At 38.5% G+C, this 27,516-nt stretch overlaps 1 protein-coding gene across 1 annotated transcript in view; it reads right to left on the reverse strand.

The window, feature by feature from the left end:
- The window catches only part of NKAIN3 (sodium/potassium transporting ATPase interacting 3), a gene marked incomplete at both ends in the record, with an annotated part of 613,987 nt that overhangs the window by 128,081 nt on the left and 458,390 nt on the right, over window positions 1-27,516 (reverse strand). Inside the window, one exon of the mRNA XM_080802810.1 lies at window positions 10,063-10,260. Within this exon, the coding sequence (XP_080658936.1) occupies window positions 10,063-10,260 (198 nt within the window). The remainder of the gene's footprint in view (window positions 1-10,062; window positions 10,261-27,516) is intronic.

Here is a 27,516-nt window from a genome sequence, read left to right on the forward strand (position 1 = left end):
TCGTCCTGCAAGGACCCTGGTCTAAGCATTTCTACTCAAGTTCAAGTCACCATCCGCTCTCAGGTGGTCTATTGGAATAGCCGACAAACTGACTTGTTTTCTTCCGTTCTTATTCTCCAATCACTTCTTCAAACAGCTCCAAAGCTGCTTTCCTAAACATGGATCATACCACTGTCCTGGTTGAAACACAATAGTATCTTGCCAGTGTCTTACAATCTAACTCGAATTCTGTACCATGCCTTCTCTAACGCCTACCTTCTTCTCTCGTTTCATCTCTCACCACTCACTCACTTGCTCTCTAGGCTCTGGCCATGTGTACCTTTCCGTTGTGTACCTATTCTGTGTACCTATTCGGTAGAATATCCTCTGGACTATTCCTAGCCCCATGCTAATTGACTTCATTTGTATCTCAGCTCAAATGCCGCTTCCTAAAAGACATCTTCTCTGGCTACTCTGATAAGTATTGACTAAACCAATTTGACTATTTATAATCATTAAGTCCTTTTTGGATAGATATTTAGAGGAAGTCAAGGGCCAGAGTTCTTCTCTCCACAACCTTGCTGAGCAAGCGAGTCTCAGTATAAATGTTGCCACAATATTTCTTAGCAAATAACACAAAGCCAGTTACAAAACTTGTCCTGCAAGTTCAAAGTCCTGACTCTCTATCCCTTTGGGCATCTGAACGCTGACATTTTGCTTGCGTACCAATCTTCCCTAGTAGACAATGATACCATGGGGAGGACCGTGTCAAATTCTGCTTGTTTGGTTTATCTCCATCCTTTCCTCCCCAAGCCTCCTAGCACAGTGCTTTGTGTAGAAGAGGGGACTTACTGAGTATGTGTTGCTGAATGAATGATATACTGCTTGTTTTCATTTAGAAAGAACATGAGAAATGACAAAAGATGTTCTTTATGGAATTTGTACAAACTTTGATCTTTCTAAAAGGAGAATGTAAACGCTTTTGAATTAATCCTTATTATTATGAGAGCTATTTTTCTTTTTACCTAATAATTAATCCTACCTAGGGCTAAAGATGAAATATCTGCCAACAGCTGAATGACATTAAATTACCCTAAGCAAAGCATTGATAAAATTAGCTTTCTTGCTTCTAATATCTCCATAAGCCCAAGTCACAATGTTTGCTTTGATTAATTATTAAACATATCTCAGATTTTCTATATAATGGTTTTTGTGCTAGATATGATTTCTAATTAAGCTTTGCATTTCTCTGATGAAATTGTATTTAAGTCTACCAAATGTCATAACTCACTTTTGCATTTAATAATCAATGTTTAGCAGATTATTTGAAACAAGTAGGGCAGTAATAATTTATGAAAACCTGCAAACATGCCTGGGATAATCATGAGTACCTGGGCCTTTGTGAGACTTAGTGAGGTTGTTTGGAAATGGTATGGAATTTGTGGTTTGAGACATAAATGTCTGTGATAACAGATTAACACATTGAATAAAATCCAGTCATACACATACTATTAAGGGGAATGTTGTGGCATAAGAAGAATATGAACTTCAAATGTATACAAGTTTTAGACTTAAAACCCCTGATGCTGTGTACAAGAGACAGATATTAGTATTAGATTTATGTAAGACCAAATGTATATAAGAGCTGAGAATTGCAATCTGTAATCTGGATGTTTCCAAAACATGATTATGTAGACAAAATATATGGTAGATTGCGCCAAATTCCATTAGTGAGCAGATAAGGGATGTATACATTTAAGTTGTGTTTCTGAAAATTTTGCTTAATATTGTACTTGTGTTATAACAGACAAAAATATTAGAAAAAAATATTAGAAGTAAATATATGATAGAGTATTACTCAGCCATAAAAAGGAATATAGTTCTTCTACATACTACATGAGTGAACCTTGAAAACATTCAGAATGAAAGAAGCCAGATGCAAAAAACCACATATTAAATGATTTCATTTATATGGAATGGTCAGAATAGGCAAATCCATAAAGACAGAAGGTAGAGTAGTTGTTGCTTAGGATTGGGGAGGAAGAAAGGATAGGTGGTAATAGCTAACGGGTCAAGGTTTCTTTTGAAGGTGATGAATATGTTCTGAAATTGACGATGGTGTTGGTTGCCCTATCTGTGAATAAACTGAAAACAACTGAACTGTATGCTTTAAATGTGTGGTTGGTATGACATGTGAATTATATTTCAGTAAAGCCTTTAAAAAAGGTATGCCCATTTCAAAGAGTGAGTACACTGCTAAGACATGAATAACAAGAAAGATGTTACTTAAAATTATAGTTCAGACAAACACTTTCAAACACAAGCAGTTTTACTGACCAGGCATACTCCTGGTTCCTGAACAAAATGTCTCAGCCAAAACCCTTTATTGTTGTTAACATGGCAATTCTTCCCCCACGACTATAAACCCTTCCCAATATTTTGATGGTCCAATAACTGATTCCTTTATGGAACTCTGAATGGACTGTTGACTCAGTTTTCTGAGCCTGGAAATGAATATATAGAGACCAAATATGCTGGACAGGGAATAACTAATCTAAATACTAATAATTCCAGGTAGCACTTAGAAATCGCTCACATTTTGGCACAGGTAGAAACCATCTATTTCATATAAAAATAGATTTCCTGGTAAAGAGTGATTCTCAGAAGAGTTTAGGGCAGGAAAAATTGACTATGATTTTTTTCCTGTTAGTAGCACCTAGAAAGCCACTGCAAGCATCAACAAAAAAAGGAATCTGATATACTTAGCATTTGGTAAGTGTTGAAATCTTCCTTTTTTTTTTAACAACAAAAAGGTGGTTAAAAGATATTTGGGGGGTACCTGGGTGGCTCGGTTGGTTAGGCATCCTACTCTTGGTTTCGGCTTAGGTTATGATCTCAGGATCCTGAGATCGAGCCTTTGGTTGGGCTCTGTGCTTCCAGAGTCTGCTTGAGAGTCTCTCCCTCTCCCTCTCTTCCTCCCCTCAAGTGTGCCCTCTCTCTCTCTCTCTCTCAAACAAATAAATACATTAAATCTTTAAAAAAGACATTTTCAAGCGTAAAGGAAACATTTTGAACTATTCATTTTATAAATCATATAACTACTGGATAATTATTCGTTGCTCTCTTTTACTTTAAAATACTGGAGCTATCAGTAAACTCACCGACACAGAAGAGATTCAGGGCCTTAACAGCTCTGAAGGAGATTCCCACTGACCTCAGCAAAGGGCTATAAGGAAATGGGAGGCACTCTTTCCAATGTCCTAAGGAAGCACGACAAAGTAGTTAAGACCATGCACTCTGTATTCCATCTGCCTGGGTGTGAGGTCAGCCTTGCTCATTACAAGCTGTGTCACCTTGGGAAAATTACTTAAATTCTCTGTACATCTGGGCTTTCATACTTGAAAAATGAATAAAGTAAGACTTTCATCTTGGGTCGTTTTAAAGATTAAATGAGTTCATATTTGCAAGGCACTCAGAGGAGCTCCAAATATATTGGGAGCTTGTTAAATAAATGTAAATGTTAACACAGAAATAAACCAACAACAAAAACCCCACATTTCACTCTATTTACATGTTTGCAGGCATATAATTGATAGCAATTGGAACTTATTTCAAAGCTTGTCTTTTGACTTGCATTCTTACACTGTGTGAGCACATGTTACTGAATTAGCAATAGTATTATCTGCTCCTGTCCCTGGGGCATTTACTCTAAGCAGATGGAACGGATATCTATACAGCCTTTTGAGGATAAAGATTCTGTGGGATACCTTGTGGTCTCATGTTACTTTTCACCTTATTGAGTTTTAATTTATCTTTAAGCTGAAAGTGTCTGATATGAAAGCAGAAAACAGTGATGAACACTGGCATGACTGGATAGACGGAAATGCAAACAGAATGGGGATGATGGAAAAGCCATTCTCTGAGTGTTCTGGGCTCCAGGTCTGACCATGGGGACAGCCTCCAAAGACGTTAAAGAATGAGACCTGTCACCTATCAGATATGAAGGAGAATATGTTGACAGTGAGGATTCAAGACAATACGTGTGTGGCGCCTGGGTGGCTCATTCGGTTAAGCAGATGCCTTTGGCCCTAGTCATGATCCCAGGGTCCTGAGATTGAGCCCCGCATTGGGCTCCTTGCTCAGTGGGAGCCTGCTTCTCCATCTCCTTCTGCCTGCCACTCCCCCTTCTTGTTCTCTCTCTCTGTCAAAAACAAATAAATAAAATCTTAAAAAAAAAAAAGGATATGTGTAAAAATATCTCCAAAGAGAGATAGATAAGGTGAGTTTTAAAGATCTCTTTGGGTTTAGAGATTAGACTTTGTCTACCAGTTTTTAAAAAAAAAGCTCTTAAAAAAATCTACCTCTATGTATGTATGTATAATGTATGTATATATCTATCTATGTCTATCTATCGATCTACCTATTATTTTATAGTTATCATGAGCATGTAGATCTCTTTGCCAGCAAATAACTAATGCCAAAAATTGAAAAAGAACCTTAAGTTGCCTATTCATTATTATTAACCTCAGAACTGAGGAATCCACTAAAATGAAATAGTAGTACTACCTATAGTAGTAACTATAGATTTAAGAGTGCCTCCAAATGGTCATGTAAATATTATGAGATACAGGAATGTTTAATGATCTAAGAAAAACAACTATAACATCCCATCCAGTCTTCTATGCAAATCACGTGACGATTTAACAGTATGTTAAAAACGTGACACAAACCTAAAAACATTCTGGGAGAAAACACATAATTCCACATCTGTTTTTTTCCTCTTACGTCTTATCCTTGACTGCTTATTTAAATCACAAATTCCTTTCCATGTTTTAATATAAAACTTTATATAAAATTATCATAGTTATTGCTATCTATCTACTGATCATGTTGATGTACTGTAAATTGTTATACTATCTTGAACAGGATATGTGTAGACATACCTAGTTTTGCTATCATACATAACAGCGAAAAGAATATCATGCAGACAGTTCTTTGTTTCTATTGAATTATTTTCTCAGGAGAAATTCCACTGAGTGAGCTTACAGGGCCAAAGGTACAGACATTTCAATGGGCTTTGCAATAAAGAATGTCTTTACCAGTAAGTTGGTAAAAATTTACTTCAATGTTATGTGTTAATCGTTTTTAAAGTTGTTAAACTAGTGTAAGTTTAATTTGTACATACCAAGTTACTATTGAAAATAATCACATTTTACACCTTTGTGTACCATTTGGATTTTCTCCTTTGTGATTACATTTGTTTGTATTCTTCATTAACTTAATGATTCAATTTCATTGTTTTTATTATTTATTTAAATGACTTCACCATATGTTATTGATAATGAGCCTTTGCTTATCATATGTGGTACGAATATGACATTTAGTTACTTGTTTCATTTCACTTTTGTAAGATTTCATGTTCAGATGTTTGGTAATTAAATAAATAAAATATAATACTGTAGAATGAGATTAACTGATTATAGAGATTCTTTCAATCAGATGTATTTTATCTATATTCTCCAGTGGAAAAAGGAAGTGCTGTATTTTGGGTTGTAGCATTTGATTTCATATATATGTTTCTTCTTTAAATCTGTGGTGTTACATTTCCAGAATGGAAATCTGATTTAAAAATATGTACAGGATAGGGCTTGGAATTTAACTGGACATAATTTTACATTTTCACCAGAAACTGTTTTGCTGTTCTCCTTAATGGGAGTAAAGTAACTAAGCTAGTAAAGGCTCTCTCAAATAACACATAGATGCGGAAGAACGAATTCACAGGGAGGCTTACGGTCTCGGAGCGGACTGACTTTCCTTTTCCCTGCACCTGGGTACTCTCCCCAAATCCAAACAAATAACATCTGCATCAGAAATAACTTGGAAACATGTTGTTTGGATAGGTTTTCTTTACCAAATGGTATGAAACAAAATTAAGACATAGTCTCAGTAAATTATATTCAAGGTTTAAAAATTATGCACTTTGTGTTTTGTAAAACTAAAGTCGAGAAAATATATACAGTTTACTCAACAAGTCTGAATGAATAGCTTCTCTGGGTTAGGGAGAGCCATAGGCATTAGGGATACGATGCAAATAAGGAGTCAAAGCCACAGCGTTCAGGGCGTGCTACTGGCCTTTCACTTGCGCCTTCAATCATTGTTTCACTATGATAATTCTGAAATTTTTCATGAAAATATGAAATTTATTCAGTCAGCCAAATGCTCTCAAGAGGCATGAGTAGGAACGAATTCTAGGAAACCAGAATGAGGAAAATAAATACATATTAAATAAACATTTAGTCCTCAGAATAAAAATTCATGATTGAGTGTCTTATGAAGACAGTGGAAATGACATTTTTCATTCAGGAAATGGATGTCAGGTATGGGATTAAAGACCTAAGAGTTCAACAGTCCACCAGGATAGAGACCTTGGCCTCTGAAGGACCAACCGGGATAGGAGAGGGAGAGGCACAGAGCAATTATAGTAGGAACATCACTAATAGCAATATATTCCTATGGGAATCTTTGGCTGGTGATCAGAAAGCAAGTGGATGATCAGACTGGCACTTGGTAATCTTCCCCCCCAGGGGAGCAAGTACACGTGTGATGGTGGGTGAGGCAGAACCGGGGGCAGAAAGACTATCAACTCTCTAGGAAGTCTCTGGCCATCCCTCCGGTAGAATTGATGAGCAAATGAACTGAGGGCAGGGGCCGTGCTCACAGAGAGGAGGGACTAACATCATCCCATAGCTTGATCCTGGCTACTGCTCTTGACACGTCATCTCCTCCACGGATTCGATTTTGTTCCTCTCCTCATACTGTCCACAGTTTTTCTTTGGATTCTACCCTGAAGTTTAAGTTGATGTTCTGACAACTTGCAAGAGCCCTGCTAGGGGCTTTGGAGAGATCAGGGCCACAGGAACGCCCTCTCTGCCTTCCACACTCCCTTTCCTGCTCATGCAGGTTGCCAGTGAGGGAAGCCCAAGACCGGGAGCTGCTGTGCAGAGACAGCAGCACTGACCCAGGGTGGAAGCCGGAGCCCCGGTGCTGGGGACAGTTGTGGCACATGGTCCCACAGGGAATCCCAGGCGGTTGCCTTCTTGCCAAATTCTGCTATTTTTGTTGGTGGTGGTGGTGGTGGTTTCTTTCTGTCAGGCTTGTATGTAGTCTCTGTAGATGTTTACGACTGGGATTTCATGTTTCCCAGTTCCAAGCTCTACTTTCAGGTGGGACAATACAGGCAGGATTCACCAGCAAAGCAGAGTTGTATCCATGGGTAAATCATTCAAATACTTTCCTCTCCCTTTGCCAGAGAGCTGCTGCCTTCAAAGCCCAGGACCTCCCTCCATAATCCTGCCCACTTCCATTGTCCTCTCCCGCATCCTTCTAGATCTTTCTGCACCTCCAGCGCGATGACAGGGGTCCTCCTTCTCCCCACCCCCAACCCGGGGTGCAACAGGCCTCCAGGCCATTGCCCCATCTCAAACCCCTTTATCCCTTTGCCAAGTTGTTGCCCATACAACACAGGCTGTTAAATACTGCAACCATCACCCTCCTTTTCAGGAATAAGACGGAGGTCTCAGCACATGCTAGGTGACTGCTACAGCAGTTGGTCCCATGTCACCACATTAAAAATTGCAATTCTAATAATTGTAAACACATTTATATGAAATAAGTGAAAAATATAGAAAGCCCATATAACCACACAATAATAGATAATTTTACAGCTGTGAAACAATTTCAGGGTATATTCCATTTTAACATAAAAAAGATAAAATATTGGAAATCTTATCTCACAGGTGTATTACCCAAGAAAAGTCAGAGGTGAGCAACTAATCCTTTTACTGCTGGAAGGCTGACTTCTATAATCAGGACCATACATGCTGGTGGACAGTTTTGAATGTTCACTAAACAAATATGTCAAGGAATTAATTTATAACTGATGAGTACTTTTAGGTGGCAACATCTATTTTATTTAGTATTTCTCCTTAGTGTATGTTTTTAGGTGCCAATTCAGGCCCTTATCGAATAAATACTGTAACCTTGTCATTCATTTGATATGGAGAAATGAATTTTTGATTCCATAGTATTCTGTTGCATTATAAAAAGTTTAAAGATTATGCTATCATTCCACAAAATGGTTTAGCAATTTACTATGAATAATTTTTAGAAGGAGGGAGGTCTGTCCAGATATGAAAAATTCTAGAAAAATGCTTCAGAATTTTAAAAAAAGAATAGGAACCTTTAGAATCTAGTGTATAATAATAGAGTAGTTGTGTACCTTAAAATAGACAGAAAAATTTTAAGATAATTTGCCTCCATATTTTTTTAAAACAATCATTTAAACATATATATCTGCCACAGTTTCATATGTAACCTCTAGGAGATTAAAGAATGACCAGAAAATAGGAAAAGACTGATAAGCATCTATTGACAATTGGCAATATATAGAAACCAAGAATAATCAGATTCCCTGCTATATCTGCAAAAAAAAAATCCTAAATATTGAAGCCCAACCTTTTTCTATTTTTTATCCAATGCAGAATTTGCCTTTAATTGAACTAGAACCTAAACAAGCTTTGATTTTTTTATTCTAGTCTTTCATCTTTCTAGAAAATTGTATTTTAAATGTGCTCTAAAACACTTTTTTATGTGATCAAAGAACAATAATTCATACATTGTACAAGTGAGGTGAGACCGCTACATTGGTGACCCCAAATGAGCCATGGTTCCTGGTATTGTCACTTTTTTATAGCTGCCTCCCTTCACTCAGCTTGGGCTTGGTCATGTGACTTGTTATAGTCGGCATTACTCAAGTAGATGCCTGATAAATGCCTACATGTTGGGTTTCTCTTGGAACCTCTGTGCTTTGCTATAAGAAAGCCTGTGAAGTTTCTGCAAAAAGACAAGATGGAAGAGGAGGAAGAGGCTGTGGAGGAGACTGTGGTCCAACAGCCAGCACCAGACATATGCATGAGGCTTTCTTGGATATTCTAGCCCCAGCAGAGCTCCTGGTTGAAAGGATCATAGGAGTGAACCTGTAGGATATGATGTGGACCAGAAGAATTCCTCAGCTAAACCCTACCCCAGCTCCTGACCCACAGAACTCCAAGCAATACATTTTTACTGCTCAAAGTCATTCCACTCTGAAGTGGTCTGTTATGCAGCAGTAGATAAGGGATAGTAAGGATTTTTCAACCTTCTTTCTAGAAATAATTCCAAGGTACGTTCTTCACTGACATACACCTCTTCAATTTCTCTTGTCTTTTTATTCACTATTGAGTCTATATCTTTTTTTTTTCTGACTCTACCTCTAACCAGTTGGACAGAAGGACTGAGATGGATAGTTGGTTTGTATAAAAAGTGTGATTGAGAATGGCTTCATTGCACATCGACTCAAACAACATGCCAAGTCCTTGTTGGATCTCAAAGGAACACCATTCTTGATAATGGTATATATCTTAAGTTAATGTCAGTCCACATGGAATCAAACTGCAGGTGGGACAATCTGATAGAAGAAATGAACAGATTCCCAGCACATAAACCTTGTGTGGTCCATTCAAGCCATTTCTTCTCTCTGCTCCTTTGTATGGAATTATATCTTGACGCCAAATGTTAGGCACTACAATGTAGAAAACTCTTTGGAGGGATTTGTTTTCTTAAGGATTTATTATTTGAAATATGAGGCTTATTAGATTGAGCAAGCCACTGAGTGTGTTTGCATCCTTCTTCCTCTGCAACTATTAGGTAAAGAATGCTTTCAAAGTAGAAGTAGTAGCAGAAGTGTAAGTAGAGAATGTACAAGGCTACTTCTGGGGGACAGTGATGCTATTTCCTTGAGTGGTGTGTATTGTTAGAACTATAGCAACTAACTAGTTCTAAAACAAAGTGGATACCAGGAGGAAAAGATGTAGCCTCATTAAGTAGAGCTGAGGTTAGCATACTCGCTGTTATTTCCATTGTTTAAAGGATGCTCTCCATGTGCTTATTTAAGGCTTTATCTACCAGATGGTTGTGGGCAGAGGTTTACTTACAAAATGCCAATAAAGGAGAGTCTAGATCAGACGATACAAATATGTTACTTACCGAGAGGAGTATCTGGACAGCACTGTGGATGACCTCTAGGTACTGGAAATCAACAATGCAGCCTGTGACGGAGACGTATGTGTAGTCGTCCATCATGCCGTGGGCCGACGGCGGCAGCACTCTTCGGACACAGCCGGGCCCATGTTCCCGCCACCATGACCGGTGTACAGAAATGTTGAATGTCATCAGATCTGTATCCTGGATGGGCAAAAGACAGGAGAGCAAAAGAAGACAATGCCATTATATCACATCTTTGATTTTCAACCTTAGGAAGAAATCAGGGATAACTGGGTGACGGGCATGGAAGAGGGCACATGAACACTGGGTGTTGTATGCAACTGATGAATTATTGAACACTATATCTGAAACTAATGATGTTCTGTATGTCAGCTAATTGAATTTAAATAAAAGAAGAAAAAGTAAAAAAAAAAAAAAAAGAAGAAGAAGAAGGAGAAGAAGAAGAATTCCAGATGAACAAAATTGTTGAAATGATTTAAATTTCAAGTGAAAAATAACAAAAGACAGAACCACAAATGACAGTGTATGCCATATGCCCAAACTATTGTATTACAATTGTTTAATATAGAGATACAGTCTTTTGAAGAGTAACATTTTAAGGTTAGCACACATCAAAAATCCAGAGACAAGACCCATACATTCTTTCATTTTAAAAATTACTTTGTTCAGTTTGAAACTTTTCTGCATTTTCTTGTTCATCATCATCAGTATCGCCAACGTGGGCTAACATTTAATGAGTGCTTTTTTGCATGCTAGACATTGTTCTAAGCATTTTTCATACTTATATCTCCTTTAATATTCATGCAGGTACTATTGCCAACCCAATTTATAATAGGCTGAATAACAGTCCTCCCAAAAGACATTCACATCCTACTCCCTGGAACCTGTGAATTTTACCTTCTTTTGGATGATCTGAGTGGGCCCTAAATGTAATCACTTGTATCCTTGTAAGAAGGAGTCCGAGGGAGATCAGACACGAGGAAGAAAAGGAGAAGGCAATGCGACCATGCAGGCAGAAGGTGGAGTAACGTGGGCACAAGCCCAGGAAATGTGGAAGAGATAAGGAAGGATTCTCTTCTAGAGCTCCGGAAGGAACATGGCCCTGTCAGCACCTTGAATTCAGACCCGCAAAACTGATTTCAGAATTCTGGCCTCCAGAACTGTGCGAGTAAGTTTCTGTTTGTAGTATCTTGTTATAGACCAGCCATGAGAAACTAAGACAGGTAAGGAAAGTAAGTCGCAGAGAGGTAAAATAGATTGCCCAATTTAATGAATAAATTAAATAAATTGCTTATTTAATGAGAGACCCCCAAACCTGATCCTGTGCTGTCTGTCCTTTCAGCTATGAAGTTTGTGCTATCCCTTTACCTACTCTGTTCTCCCTCCCAAATCCCTACAGTTCCTCAAACACTAAAGAGAGCTGGGTCCTTCCTCTTCCGTTTTTTTTTCCAGAAAATACCACTGACAGCCAGAGTGAAAGAACAAAGAAGGCAATCTTTGACATTTACATATCAAAATAAGCTTTCTAAGCTTTTAGCAGAGACAACAGCCCAGGTGTTTAATCCTCAAAAGATGCCTTTTAGTATTTTGGGGGAATGTCAGCCTTGAACAACTAAGTGCATACAGTTTTTGCCATAACAATAGATTAGAAAAAATACAGGAGGAGCCAGGATCTCGACTTTCAAATAACCTAAAAATTACAGCTGCAGGGTGGAGCCAGCAGGAGCAAGCGTGATGATGGGGAGCAACCCGCCCTCCCACCCCAAGGACCAGGACACTGCAACTGCAGGGAAGCCCCAGGAACAGGAGGGTGTCAGCTTTTGTTGATTTCCCAGCCACCACCACAAGCAAGCTCCGGAACCCACTAGTGCCCTGGGGACAGGATGGTCTTTGCTCAGAAGCCCAGGGGCTGCCAGATGATTGCACAACACAAAGGATGCTCATCCCTACCTCAGCGGGATAAGGACAGTCCCCACCTCAATGGCACAGGACAATTCTAAGGGCCAGAAATTGGTTTTGGAACTCGGAAAACACAGGGGCAGCTCATGTGAAATAGAAAGCCCTTGAACTTATATGTGGTGGGGGCTGGAAGCAAACAGTATGAGACCGCCCCGAGCAAGGACTCCCTGTTATTCCCTGCTGTCTGTGAACATGAATCATGAGGTAAGAAATATGTTCAGTTCATGCGAGTAGGCAAAGTTACTCTGCCGTTTTAGACTTCCCTTGATTCAAATGGAGACAAGGCAGGAGACCCAACTCAGGTCCCCTGAACCCTGACTGCAAAATCCAGCATTCCTTGATAGCAGAAACTCTATACCTCTTTTTTTTTTTTTTCATTTATTTATTTGACGGAGACACAGACAGTGAGGGGGGAACACAAGCAAGGGGAGGGGGAGAGGGAGAAGCAGGCTTCCCGCTGAACAGGGAGCCCATTGTGGGACTGAATCCCAGGACGTTGGGATCACGACCTGAGCCAAAGGCAGACGCTTAAGGACTGAGCCACCCGGGCGCCCCTTTATACCTCTTGAGTAGCATATCTTGCAGGAATGAGGAAGAGTATGCTCGCCGAAAGAGGGACTCCACTGTGAAGACTGGTGAAGACCAAACCAAACCAGTCTGTGCCAAGGCAGACCCCAGTGCTGACCTTTCACCTACTTTCTCCTCCCTCCCCCCCTTATAATGCTATAAACATGCTAATTAGACACATGACACATGAAGAAGCATGACAAGCAAGTGCACAGGTGCCAAGAAATTCCCATCTCTATGTGCTTGAACATCAGTCCTTTCCTGTCTCAGCTCCTTTACAAAGTTTGTGGGCCTTTGTTCTGAAATCCAGTCTGAAAGACCCTTTCCTTTCTGCTGCCACCCCTGTGCTGGGGCATAAGGCCCAATAAAAAGCCTTTTCTGGAACTTCTGCATGGCTTCAGTCAATTTCTATTGCTTGGAGAGCCCCAGGACCCTGGTGGGTTAAAAAACAAAAAACAAACAAACAAAAAAACTACTATTGTAAGTATGCCTCTGATTATATTGCTATTAAAACATTTTACATCTTTTTTTTTTCTTTTTTGGGTTGTTGGTTTGTTACACCTATCATTCAGTTACCTTCACAGTTACAGCACTTTATTGATAATAAAACATTTTACATCTTTTTTTTCCCCTTGGTTCTCGGTTTGCTACATGTATCATTTGCAGTGCCCTCCGAAGGGAAAATATTATAGAAAAATAATTGCTTTAGCTAGTGAATTCGGTTTAATACAAGGCAATTTACCTGCAGCAAAACTGCACACTGACTGCTCCCTTTCCTGACCATCAGATTTAATCTCTTACAGTTAGTCCTGATCACAACCGAGAAACTATTATTTCCGTTTTAATAGAATTCATTAGGTTCAGGATGAACTGGCGTGATCTCAAAAGTCATAGCAATTTCTACTCTTTAAGCATTCTTACCCAGTGGCCTTTTCTATTGCTGGACTCTAAATTCCTTTCAATATGACTTGGACTAAAATTTATATTACACAAATAAAACAAAAGTGAATTTATGAACTCATGATACATATTTGTTACACTCATAAAATCTCTCTGTGTAGTTCTCGCTTAATTTGTTGGCACTATAAATATTTATAAACTGTACCGTTTTTTGCAATGGCTGTATTAAAATTGGAATGAGAACATACTTTGATACTCAAAGTATACTGAAAGTTCAAACTTCTAACTTAGATTTGGTATAAAATTGTATTGCAAGTTTGTGTCTGATTTCAAGCCCCTTCAGTGGCTGGATTTCAAACATTTGAAAAAACCTTTAACACATGATTAGTCAATTTCCTATGTGAAGCACATCAGAGGAAATGCAGCACAGAAAACTATAATAGTGTTCTTTATAAAGAAAAATAAATAAATACAGAAGATCACTTAGTTTGTTGAAGGAAGCTTTTTGTTACCACACCAAAATCTGTAGTTTTGAAATACATGGGTTAATGCTAAACCACACATCAACAGAGGGCTCTTTAAAATAATTTCAAGTAGCTCAAATATCATTTCTCTTTCAGTTCTTGGAGTTAGAATATTATGTGATGATATAAGCACATCGTGGTTAGGAAAATTGGCGACTGGTATCTTCGTCATTTTCTTTAGAATTTAAAAGATATAAACAATGATATTTGTTTTTATGCAAGTGTAAGTGATTACCAAAGGACTGTTTTGGGGAACAAAGAAGAAGAAAGCAAGGAGGGAGAAGAAAAACATGAAATCAAAGCAGAAGGGCTTGCGAGGCATGAGGACAGCCTGGAGAGAGACAGCATGTCAAGCCAACAGAAGGGAGAATCAGGGAAGGTGGTAAGGCCATAAACTCAAAGCCTGGTAAAAAAAAGGACCATTGAATCGATGACTGGTTGGGCAGGGGTGGGGGGGCGTAGCTTTTAATAAAATGCAATGCCAGGAGAGTATTAGGAGTGCAAAACTGGATTACAAGGAATAGAGGGGACTGAGAAGAGAGAGTTTGGTGTATTTTTTCATGAAGTGTGCAAGTAAAGGTAGTGAGAACATAGGACGGTAGCTTCACGGGTGAGCACGGAGAACGTGAGTCAGCGCATGGGAACCACTGGTCAGCTCTATCTGCTCTCACTCACAAAGCTGTGACTTAGAAGAAAATGATTCCAGAATAGCTGCTTTCCCCTAACATCTATTTAAGCAAATATTAAATGTTTAAAAGTTCTTTCCTCTCTCCAGTGTGAATTCTGAACTTGTTTCCATTTTCTTCAAATATTTGAATTAAACAAAAAGGAATTTCTAGAATTCTTTGAAATGTTGTTTATTAACTGTGTAGGTGGACATACTTGCTTGCATCCCATTCACAGGAAGTGTACCCACCGTACAACAATCAGCTCAATAGTCACTTCTTTTACAGTATACCGCTATATAATTTCTTACTAATCAAGGACCTAGTCTTTATCTTTTCTTCTATGTACTTTCAATCATCTGCTTTTTTTGGAGGGGGGGGTATGTGTCTAATTCAACTTCAGCTAATCCTCTCTACTTCTAGAAATGGATTCTTGACTGCTAATATTCTTTTTCTTTTTTTCTGTTTCCTTAGTTGTGGCTCAAAGAGTCATCGAATCCACGTTTATGCAGTATTCTACTTTCTTTGTCTTTTTACTCTCTCTTATCCTAAGCCAGCCTATCTGGAAGTGAACACATATTTAATGAAATAGATCTTGCTCAATTTTAAAGAGTTAGCATGGGTTTATATTTATATAACAGAATTCATGTCAGTTGAAACTTCTTTTGAAATACTTGTTCATGTTAGAATATGAATTAGACAACTTAAAACAACTTTCTCACACTTTCAATTACTTCATTTTTTTTTTCACCAAAGCACTAAACATTTCAGAGGGTACTGTAGATCCACAGAATAAACACAGTGCTTGTTAGCGAGGTGTAAGTGTTTAGAGCACATCATACAAAGATTTGGAACCAGTTCAAACATATCAACAATTATATGTTATTTTCCTTAGAGAAAGGTTTAAAATGTATTCAAGTTTCCATTGGGAAGCATTTGTCAATTGCTGCTGCTTTCTTAGAGAATCCTTGTACAATCCATGAACAAGTCATAATCACAGGTTTATGCCACTGGTTCTGGAGATAAAGAGCAGTCTGCACCTATAAATGCAGAGAACAAAGTGGTGGTTGCCAGAGGGTGGGGGTGGGGAGTGGGAAAAATGGGTGAAGGGAGGTGGGAGGTACAGGCTTCCAGTTATGAAATGAATTAAGCCACAGGCATAAAAGACACAATATAAGGAATACAGTCAATGATACTGTAATAGTATTCTATGGTGACAACTGGTAGCTACACTTGTGGTGAGCACAGCATAATGTATAAATTTGTCCAATCACTATGTTGTGCACCTGAAATAAGGTAGCAATGTAGCAACTACACTCAAATCTTAAAAACTAAAAGAAAAAAGCAGTCCGCCAAGTAAGTGGCCATTGATCACTTTGCCTTCCTGTTTCCCATCTCTATAAGTAGGTGTTGCTGGGATTTTTCAATTCTGTCTCATTGGTCACAGGCCAAAGGCTGAACAAAAAGTAATTAAGCCTTTTTTCTTCGTTCTGGGGCTTAATTCTCTGGATTGAACCATTACAGGAAGCAATGAAGTCTCCTCTATCCAGTCAACAGTTATTTCTGGAGTTGCTAAGATGAGTTATGCATTAGGATCTAAGACTGAAGAAAGGAGATCTTATCCTGCCCTCACGGAACATACATGCTAGTGGAGAAGATAGATGATAAAGTAAACAAATAAGTAGGCAAAAATAAGTATACTTTTTAAAAAACCAGTATGAAGGTGATGATGTGCTGGGGAGTGGCTGGGGTGTGGAATGGAGTTACTTAATACCAGATAGCCAGAGACAGAAGACATGAACAGACACTTCTCCAATGAAGACATACAAATGGCTAACAGACACATGGAAAAATGTTCATCATCATTAGCCATGAGGGAAAATCAAATCAAAACCACACTGAGATACCACCTTACACCAGTTAGAATGGCAAAAATTAACAACACAGGAAACAACAAATGTTAGAGAGGATGTAGAGAAAAGGGAACCCTTTTGCACTCTTGGGAATGCAAGCTGGTGCAGCCACTTTGGAAAACAGTGTGGAGATTCCTCAAAAAATTAAAAACAGAGCTACCCTATGACACTGCAATTGCACTACTGAGTATTTACCCCAAAGATACAGATGTAATGAAAAGAAGGGCCATCTGTACCCCAATGTTCATAACAGCAACGGCCACAGTCGCCAAACTGTGGAAAGAACCAAGATGTCCTTCAACAGACAAATGGATAAAGAAGATGTGGTTCATATATACTATGAAGTATTATGCCTCCATCAGAAGGGATGAATACCCAACCTTTACATCAACATGGATGGAACTAGAGGAGATTATGCTGAGTGAAATAAGTCAAGCAGAGAAAGTCAATTATCATATGGTTTCACTTACTTATGGAGCATAAGGAATAACATGTAGGACATTAGGAGAAGGAAAAGAAAAGTGAACGGGGGAAATTGGAGGGGGAGATGAATTATGAGAGACTGTGGACTCTGAGAAACAAACTGAGGGTTTTGGAGGGGATGGCGGTGGGGGGATGGGTGAGCCTGGTGATGGGTATTAAGGAGGGCACATATTGCACGGAGCACTAGGTGTTATACATAAACAATGAATCCTGGAACACTATATCAAAAACTAATGATGTATTGTATGGTGACTAACATAACACAATAAAAACAAAAACAAAAAACAAAAACAAGATGGTCAGAGAAAGCTTCTCTGATAGTGGATATTTGGGCTCAGACCTATTAGATGAGTCTTGCAAAGATCACGTGATGGCAAGATGATTTCAGAACTCCAGGTACTGACTGAAGGATCCTACAGCTAGAGGAAAGCTGAGGTGATGATAAAAGTAGTATGTAGTGTGTGTGTGTGTGTGTGTGTGAGTGTGATCTCTGTCCAGTGAAATGGCCTAGACATAGTGTCACTCCAGTAGCAACAAACACCTCTGGTTCACACTCCCCAGTAATAAGAATCAAGCTTGTCCTCTGGAGAAATGCTAAATCCAGTGTTGGTACAAGGAAGGAACAAGGAGAGTGTGAAATGTATTTTGTGCTAAGAAAGCAAGACAATTTTCAAAAATTGATAAGTCATGTTAAAAGGATGTAGGAACCAATATAACGAGTCTGTCTGGCTGAAGTTGTAATGATTTGAGCACTAGAAAGAATCAAGATGGAGGCCACCAAACACAACGAGTCAATGAAAACCTATGACTCCATAATGATCAAAAAGGAAAGGCAGAAACTCATTGTTAATATTTAAAGCAGCTACTTAAACATGACCTCTTGTGCTTTCTGCTCACTTTTGCTGTTAACTGCTGTGAAAAAATGGTTTGCTAATTATAAAAAAATTCGTACTTGAAAAATGAGTAATTAAAGAGAAAGAATTAAGTATTTATTTTGCCTTTTTCCAGTAGGAATTAACCAAGTTGGTGAAATAAAGCTTTACAGTACTGATGACTGTGAGGCAATAAATATAGGAGAAATAAAGTAATTTAAAGACTTTTTGGCCAATTTTAATGAAAGTGATTCTTATAAGGATTAGCAAAGGGTTATTTAAAAAATTAAGTACATAGTTAATCCATGTAGTGCCTAAGAACATAATACAGGTTTCTTTTTAGTGTCAAGCAATACTTACAGAACAATAATAACAATAAACAATAAATACACATTTCAGAACTTATGAAATGTACATAAAATGATATTTAGGGGAAAACTTACAGCATTAAATGTTTATGATAGAAGAGAAGAGAGGTTGAAAATACATGAGCTGAGCATCCAGATTAATAGTTTTAAAAGAATAACAAGTTAAAATGTTAGAAGAAAAGATGAATAAATATAGATTTAATTAACAAACATTTGTTATGTGCCTATGCTATTCTGGGATCTGGATTAATCCATGAAAAAAACAGACAAAAATTCCTGCTCCATTGGAGCTAACTAACATTCTTGTATGGGAAGACAGACCATAAATGTAACAAAAAATAAAGTCCATTTCATGTTTGAAGATGACTGATATTTAAAAAGAGTAGAATAAGCACACAGAAATATCTAATAGTAGAAGGTAATTAAAAAGAAATCAAAGATCCAATAGATCAACAAAGCACAAATTAGATTCTTTAAAAATCTGTAGTAAAATTAACAGCATCCTGGGAAGAATGATCAAGCTTGATATGACTCCTCCTTGTCCAGGTGTGGCTTGGTGGCCACTCACGAGTAGGATAACCACCAGTCTTTAACAGAATTATGTGGCAACACTGAGAAGTTTAAAATGGTAATGCCTCTCAATTCTACAATTTACCTCTCTGCCTTTATCGTAGCTCATGTATCTACCTCTCTCTATATGGGTGTTCTTAGCAGCGTTGTTTGCAACAGCAAAAAGTTGAGAGCCACCTAGTCTGTCAGAAATTAATAAATTGGTATTCATGCATTCACAGGCTATGTGAAGTGGAAATAAATTAAGTAAGCTTATGTATATTAAAAATGATGGATCTCTTGAACATAATGTTGACAAAAAGAATCAAGTTGTGGACAGAATATTGTATGACCTCAGTAATATAAAGTTTAAAAAGTTGTACTAATACTAATTTTTTAGGAATGCACATACATATAGTAACACTTGAAATAAATATCCAAATATAACAAATAAATGCAGAATATAGAGTGAAAAAAGGGATCAGGAAACAGTAAACAAGAAGGGTTTAGCTGTGTTGGGAAAGATTTGTCTTTATTTCATTGGTGATTACATGAGTATTTGTTCACTATTTCATTACTCTTTATTAAGTATTACATACTGCTTGCAGATAAAAATCTTAAAAATGTTTTTCCATTTCTTTCCATTCCAGTTGCCACTATTCTAGACTGGCCAGCCACTGTTTCCCCAGGACAAATGCAATGACTTTTTTTTTTTTAAGATTTTATTTATTTATTTGACAGAGAGAAATCACAAGTAGGCAGAGAGGCAGGCAGGGAAGCAGACTCCCTGCTGAGAAGACAGCCTGATGCTGGGCTCAATCCCAGGACCCTGAGATCATGACTTGAGCCAAAGGCAGTGGCTTAACCCACTAGGCACCCAGGTGCCCCTGCAAAGACTTTTAAATACAACTCCTGGCATCTCTTGTTTTCCTCAGATATGTTTTCTTCATTACAGCCAGAATGATATTTCTTTAAACCCAAACACATTGACGTCACTAGTTGCTTTAAAACACCTCAAGGCTTTCCCACTGCCCAAAGATAAAAGAATAACTCCATGGGACAGCTTGAGATGTCTTACCTCCCCCGCCTCTTATCACTTCTGCAGACTCTTGTCCTTCCCTTCACCATCATGCTCTAGCCACATTGACCTGCTTCCCATTCCCCAGTTGAACCATTCTGTCTAACCTGTTGGTCTTCACACAACCTGTTTCTTTTTCATAGAATATCATTTTTCACTCTCATCTTCCAACTGCTTTCTTGTCCTTATAATCAGCCATTCCCCAACCTGGGTACCTGACCAACTCCCATTTATTTTTATGTTTTAGCAGCAACCTCACATCCTCTGGAAAGTCATCCCTGAGCCCTGAAAAGTCTGGGTGATATAACTCTTCTCTGTGCTCCCAAGTGCCCAGTTCTGCCACCTACTTTTATATCTTTGGGTAGCGAAGACTCATTCCTTTTTTATAATCAGTTTTCTGACTCACCTACAAGATTATAAACCAACTATAATCAGCACTGTTTTCCCATGCCAAGCTTCCAATAGTGGCTATATATATATATATATATATATATATATTAAATATATATTTAATCAAAAGAATGAACAAACTTAGTTACTAGGTTTTTGAGTCACAATTTCAGGTGAGAATAAAAAACAAAAACAAAAACAAAAAACACCCGGGAAGCACCTACATATCCATCAAAGTTCCTCTTATGTTGCTTGTGGGAGTGCGAATTTGTGCAGCCACATTGGATAGTTTCGTATTCCCACTGAAACCAGGTAATTGTATGCCTTATGATCCAGTGTTCCCACTTCCAAGTATGTAGCCAGGAGAGATAAATGGATACACCCACCAGAGATCTGTACAAGAATCTTAGCATCTTTTTATAGCCAAAGTCTGCAAGTGCCCCAAATGTCCATCAACAGTAGAATAGATAAATAAATGTGGTATGGTCGTATGCTGGAAGCTACACAACAAGAAAAAAGAATGAACATGGTTAAATCTCACAGACATGATGTTGATTGAAGGAGATCAGGCTCGATAGGGCGTATACCACACGATTCCATTTCTGAGACCCTAAGGTGGGACTGAACTGTGGTGATGGAGGTTGGAATAGTGAGCATGGGTACGATGACAGGAAGGAGGGTTGTCTCTAAAGCTGGAAATCACGTGGTTTTCGAAAACCCTACAATTTCTTCTAAAGCTTCACAACCTTTTGTTTTCTATATAAGAACACTGAAGTTGCAGGGGTTTCAAATTTATAGTTCCCTGTTTCATTCATTTTGGAGTTGACATCTTAGCAAATGCATTTCTTATTTAAAGACTTATTTACTTGAGAAAGAGAGAGAGAAAGTGCGAGATTGTGCACACAAAGCGGAGGGAGAGGCAGAGGGAAAGAATGTCAAGCAGACTCCCTGCTGAGCACAGAGCAGTGTGGGGTTTGATTGCAATACCCTATGATCACGACCTGAGCCAAAATCAAGAGTAGAACACCCAGGCACCCCCCAGGTACATTTCTGAAGAAAGGTAAGTGCAAAGGAACAGCAGTCTTTCTCATGTGTAATTAAAATAATTGAGACACTGCAAAAATAGGAGGAAAAGAACCATGGCCCAGGGTGCCTGGGTGGCTCTGTCACTTAAGCGTCTGTCTTCTGCTCAGGTCATGATCTCGGGGTCCTTGGATAGAGACTGGCATCGGGCTCCCTGCTCAGAGGGGAATCTGCTTCTCCCTCTCCTTCTGCCCCTCCTCCCCCCTCCTCACTTGTGCTCTCTGCTCTCTCTTGGGCTCTCTCTCTCTCTCTCTCTCTCAGGCTCTCTCCCTAAAATAAATAAAATCTCAAAAAAAAAAAAAAAAAGCCAAAGACTTAATTTCCTTCCTGAAATTAGTCTGTGGGTGCCCTTTGATGCTATTAGAAGGACTCAAACAAAAACTTGCAGTTTCCTAATAATGACTGAAGAAATCATTATTCTCATTAGAAGAGATTATGTAAATGAAGCCGCTTTTTACCACAGGGCCACCCTGAATGGGAGTGGGGGAAATGTGGTGAGAAGTTGACAAAAAATCTGCAATTCACAAGAGAACTTTCATTTTTCTTTTGAATGTCAAACTCCCCTAACATTATTTGTATTTGATTTATAGTTGTCTGTTTATTAGCTGTATATTCCTGTATATTGGTTTGTCTGCTTTCGATGTACATCAGGTCCATTGGGTAGAACCAGGGATGTCCCTGTAAAACAGCCCCCCAAAAGTTTCAAAGGACTTCAGCACTGAAAACATTTCAAACATTAATCATTTGTGAAGGTAAAATGTACATTCACAGATACTGACATTTCTGGTATGTAATTGCTGCACCTGATTACACGCTAAGATTTGCTAACAGATGATTTTTAAAAAATCAGTGTACCTTGCATTTGTAATCCATGAATTTTAAACACCTGTAGTTTACTTAGTTAATTACTAAGCTCATTCAACACATCTGGCTTCTCTGTCTTTGTGTTAATCAATAATTATTTGATCACAATGTTATGCCTTTTATGCTAATCAGGATTTTGAGACCATAAAAATGTGCTACCTTTGTGCTTCATGCTGGCACTAATGTGTTTTATTTATAGTGTGGTGTATTCATAATTCATGCACTCATGTGCGTGTATGCACACATTTTACTTCATTTGCGTAATAGAAAATTTTCTTTTCAATCTGTTTTTTCTTTCTTGGTCTCTCTCTCTCTCTCTTTCTTTCTTTTTTTCCTGCAAAGTTTACCACCTGAAAAGAATACTCATTCATTTTTCAATTGTGGTAGGAAAAGTTCCTCATTTGAGAAAAAAATAGATATTTGTTTTAATGTGATAGAATTCTTTTTGAAAAAATAGAAGGAAAAGTCATGTAGTCCTTTTAGTTGTTCCCTTTCTGAAAGGTATCTGGATAAAGAGAACAATATTGGTATTTCTGACCCATGAATGTGGCTGCTGGTGTGGTTTAAACCCCTTTACAAAAGAAGACAATTTTCCTTAATTGCTTCCTTTGCTGAAATAATTGTGAAGGCTGGAAAGAGGTCTGATTAATTGGCAAAGTTGGATGTGGTAAAAACCTCGCTGGCAGGTTCTTATCTATCACCATCAATCTCAAGTTGCTCAGTAACCGTCTAGGATGCCTTGTAAGAGGCTGCCTCTCGGGATATGGAAGTTTCGGAGACAGTGACTTAAATCAAACTCTGGGTGGATATTCACTGCCACAGAGGGATGTTTGTTAACCTGTTCTTATTGCTTGACTCCTCATTAGGGTCTTTGGGGTTCTATACAGATTCTGGTGTGTCTGTGTGTGGGGAGTGTTAGGCACCATACTGTGGGGAGGGCCTGAACTGAGAACAAAAGCCCACCTCTGACCACTTGCCACCGTTTTCCTTTTGAAATATTGTTTCCCTTCATGTCTCCCTAGATCCTTTGATACGACTACATGTCGTACCAAGTTCGGACATTCCTCATGTCAACAACAGTTCTATGCCCTTCATCTAAACAGGATTAAGTCATCACCAGCCAGATATTCCACAGGGTATAAAGTCCAGTGACCCAAAGAAGTTACCTAAATAATGGACATTGTTGCATTTTATCACTGTTTAATTCTTTTGGGAATAATGCTTCTTAAGATCATTTCTTCATTTTTTTTTTTTTTTTAACCCCATGGCTGAGTCATGGATGTCTCTGTCCTAAGGTTCTAAGGAGCTCAGGGTGCTTCTAAAACATTAATTAATTCATATTAGAAAGTGAATTCTTACTAACAGTGATTAAGCCCAATAATTTTAATTACCCTAAATGAAGTAAAAATCACTTTTAGCCCTCCTTAGTTAAAGTTGAATTTGAAGTTTTCCAAAAAACTTTCCAAAAAAAAGAGAATATTTCATTCTTTTCAATTTGTTAATCAGCATTTTTGTATACGTTTTATATATGTTTTATGCTGTTTATACCGTCAATACTGTTAATCAGCGTTTTATATACGTTATTGTTTTTCTTTACAGATAGCCGCTACTTTTAAATCAAAACATCTAACTTCTCCGAAAGCATACTTAACTACATTTTCTGTGTACCTAGATAAATACATGTACTATTATCCAAAGTAGGAAACCTCCTCTCCTTCACAATTCTGCCTACTCCCACCAAACAATCCTCCTACTATGAGCTGGGATTACTTCTGGAGGTTGGATTGGGGCGGGGGGGCGGTGTCTTGCCAGTTAGAATCTTCAGGAATGCTGGGTAGTTGCTGTTGTTCCATCTTTTGCAATGACTGAAGGTGTAACAGTATGAGGTCGCAAGTGTCTGTCTATGCTTGCCCTATTTTCTTTCTGTCTAAACACAAAGAGCTGTCAAACAGCGTAGGTTTTCTACTACAAAAACAGTAATTTCAATATACTTAGGGATCATTATAAATTTAAAAATCTTATTAGGTCATGAGATTTTCTCTGAGAATAAATGCATAAATTTTTTTCTTGCTCAGCTCTTTAACAGAAAGTCTGTTTACAATCATTGTTCTCTACACATCATGTGACAAAAAATTTCATACTTTCTTAATTAGCACTTTATAATCTAAAATCTCTTGTCTATATTAATTGTATTATATTGCACCACAAAGTTATTTAGAACTATTTTAATTCAGAGTCCTTTATGCAGGCTTTATGTGACTCACACAGTCTGCTATATTTTTCCTATAAGAACAATGCCTCGAGTATCTTGTCAAACAATGGTAAGACCTGATGGCATCTTCTTTGTTATTTGAGGATAAGGACTCTGTATCAGGAGCTCTGTGTGCACGGAAAGGCCAAGGTTTGAAGAAGTGGAGGCTGATTCAGTCAGCAATCGGAACATGCCTGCACCATCCCTGAGGCTGGGGGAAAAACAAAAAACAAAAAACAAAAAAACAATCATCCACCAAAGGTCCAACTCTTTCTCAGAGTCTGGGAATAAGATACACGTTTTTTTGAGGGAGTCTAGCCCTTTAAAAGTTAGTTTGGAGGCTTTCTAGAAACAGATCAAACAGATCTTTCTACTGTCACAGCCGTCATGCCTTTAAAAGCCTGTTTCCTTGGTGAAGGGCACTGTTTCTAAGGTCCGTGTTTGGGGGAGGAAGGAGAATCTGCACTGTTGAAAGCAGTATTTGCACCGCGAACCCGGTCAGGGATGCTGGAATGGCACAGTTCTCCTGGTGTTCTCATCAGCCTCGCCCATAAGAAAAAGAAAACAAAATCTCCGTTTGGGTAGCAGGCGATCGGCTGACTATTTTTTTTTTTTTTAAACCTTTAATCAGAGAATTGAAATAGAAAGGACGACTTGCATTGTCTCTCTATCCTTCCGGAGTTTAATTTTCATTGATATGTTTGACGTTCTCTAATTTCAGGCCACGTGCTGAGTAGCCTGTAACACTTCAGGCAAGTTATATAGAACTTCAATTTCAACTTAAAAGCCCAGGTAGTTCCCTTTTGTTTTAAAATCGAGGCGGACTTCAGCAAAGAATTATGCTAGCTGGTACATCTGCCTCTGTTTGGGGGAATGTTTACACTTAAATTTCTGGCTTCCAGATGTGACCCTGTTAAGGTATCTCTTATCCCAGTGCAGAACGACCCCTGAAGAAGGGCACTGGGATTGGTGGGCAAGTGTGACATAAGGGCTGAAAGGACAAAAATCTTCCCAAAGGTCCTCTCTCCATGACGTCACGTCATATCAGAGACCAGTACGAGCCATCATGTGGCCCTCGGTAAAGAGCCACAAAGGGAAAGGGCAGATGCAGAGGCATTTTAGGTAAGGATGGACCGATATCACATAACTGAGAGGAAGTGCAGTTAAACAAAAGCTTGCTGAAAAGACAGCAGCCATCTTTTCTTTCTTTCTTTTTTTTTTTTTTTTTAAATTATTTATTTAAAAGAGAGGGGTGGGAGGGGCAGAGGGAGAGAAAGAGAATCCTGAAGAAGACCTTCCCCCTTAGAGCCTGATGTGGGGCTCAATCTCATGTCCCTGAGGTCATGACCTGAGCCGAAATCAAGAGCCGGATGCTTAACCAACTGAACCACCCAGGCACCCCAGCAGCCACATTTCCTGGTGGACTTGGTAACATGGGGAAGAACAACTTCCTTCCTCTTCTCCATTTTATCCAGAATCTAAACAATAGCTTCTCTTCTAGCCATTCACTAGATGGGACCGATTTGCTGTAGGAAGCCACGTATGTTGATGGTGTTGGCAATGTTGGCTTTGGGGAATAGTGTGTGGAAAAACAACTAGAATGAAAAGGAGAGAGGGAAGAAATGCCGCCATTGTCAGAAAAAGACCAACTGGTTGGGCCCAGGAGAAAAGAGAATTTTATGGGGATCTTCCATAAATCTGGAATCAACAGGTCAGAGCCACGCATTAGATAAAATTAGTGAAAGACAGAATTTAAATTACAAGATAATAAACAATTCCATTGAAAATTTGTGTAGCTGTTTAATGATTCATAGTATTCTTTGGTTATTTGTTTTCCTCATGGCCACGAATACTACTCTCAAGTTCAGATAGCTTATAATAGAATACACTATACAATGCATATTTATTTATTAACATTTAGAAATAATGATGTTCCTGTCATTTAATGTGAATGTATAAAAGTATTAGAGCCATCAGCTCATCATAAAATACCAGGAATTGTTATTGAAAACATTCTGGGCCATTTATATAATGATTCTCAGTATTGAATAAAGAAGGTTCTACTTTGAGGATATATAAATTACAGTTTCTTAGTTTGATAAATACTTAATTTGGTCATAACTACACATAACATGAAGGCTTTGGTTTAGTGTTTGTGTGTGAATTGTAGTAAGTCTTTGCTGGGTCAATTGTGGCATTTAATAAAAATGTATGCAGGGGATTAAAGATGTCGACAATGCACAGCATTAGTGCTTGGTGAGGGTCAAAACTTACCCATCAGGCAAAGCATAAGATAAATGGATTATCTGTGAATATCTTGCTAAGATTGAGAACAAAGTCAGATGCTCAGAGTAAAAAACAAACGAACAAACAAACGAGATCGCAGCTGACTAGGACATTGATTGATTCCTAAGACTAGCTCATCCCAGAACTCTACAAGTTTTCTTGCTGTAGACTAGAGTCTCAACGGCTCATTCCCAAGAAAATCTAACCAGGCTTCTAATCAACACGGAGTCGCTGGTGAACAGAATCAGAGAATATTTTTGTAGGCTAGTTGCTTCTGATAGTTCTCAGATTTTTAATGAAGTGATGGCAGATGCTCCCTGGCTTTCTCCCTCACCCCTGCTCCCAGCTCCCCACCCTTCCACACACACCTCTTCCCTCACAAATAGGAAAAGCAGAAAGGCATGGAGAAGACTCTAGGGAGCTCAAGTTAAACAGGAGAGAAGAAGGAAAGAGAGATTCCAAACAAGTCTTCTGTAATCTGTTTCCATAGCACACACAGATTAACTGCAGCATTGCAGAAATTCTGAGGACATTTACTTGAAAAGCAATCATACTGTTGTGGTCTTTCTGGTCTTCTGAGATAGGGAGTAGCACAGCAGTGACTACCCAATGACGTTTTCTATTGTTTTTGTCCAGTCTTGGACATAGCTAGTCTACACCAAGAGTACACTTACTCTTTTCTGC

This window comes from Martes martes, assembly GCF_963455335.1.
Source record: "Martes martes genome assembly, chromosome: 4".
NCBI classification, from domain to species: domain Eukaryota; kingdom Metazoa; phylum Chordata; class Mammalia; order Carnivora; family Mustelidae; genus Martes; species Martes martes.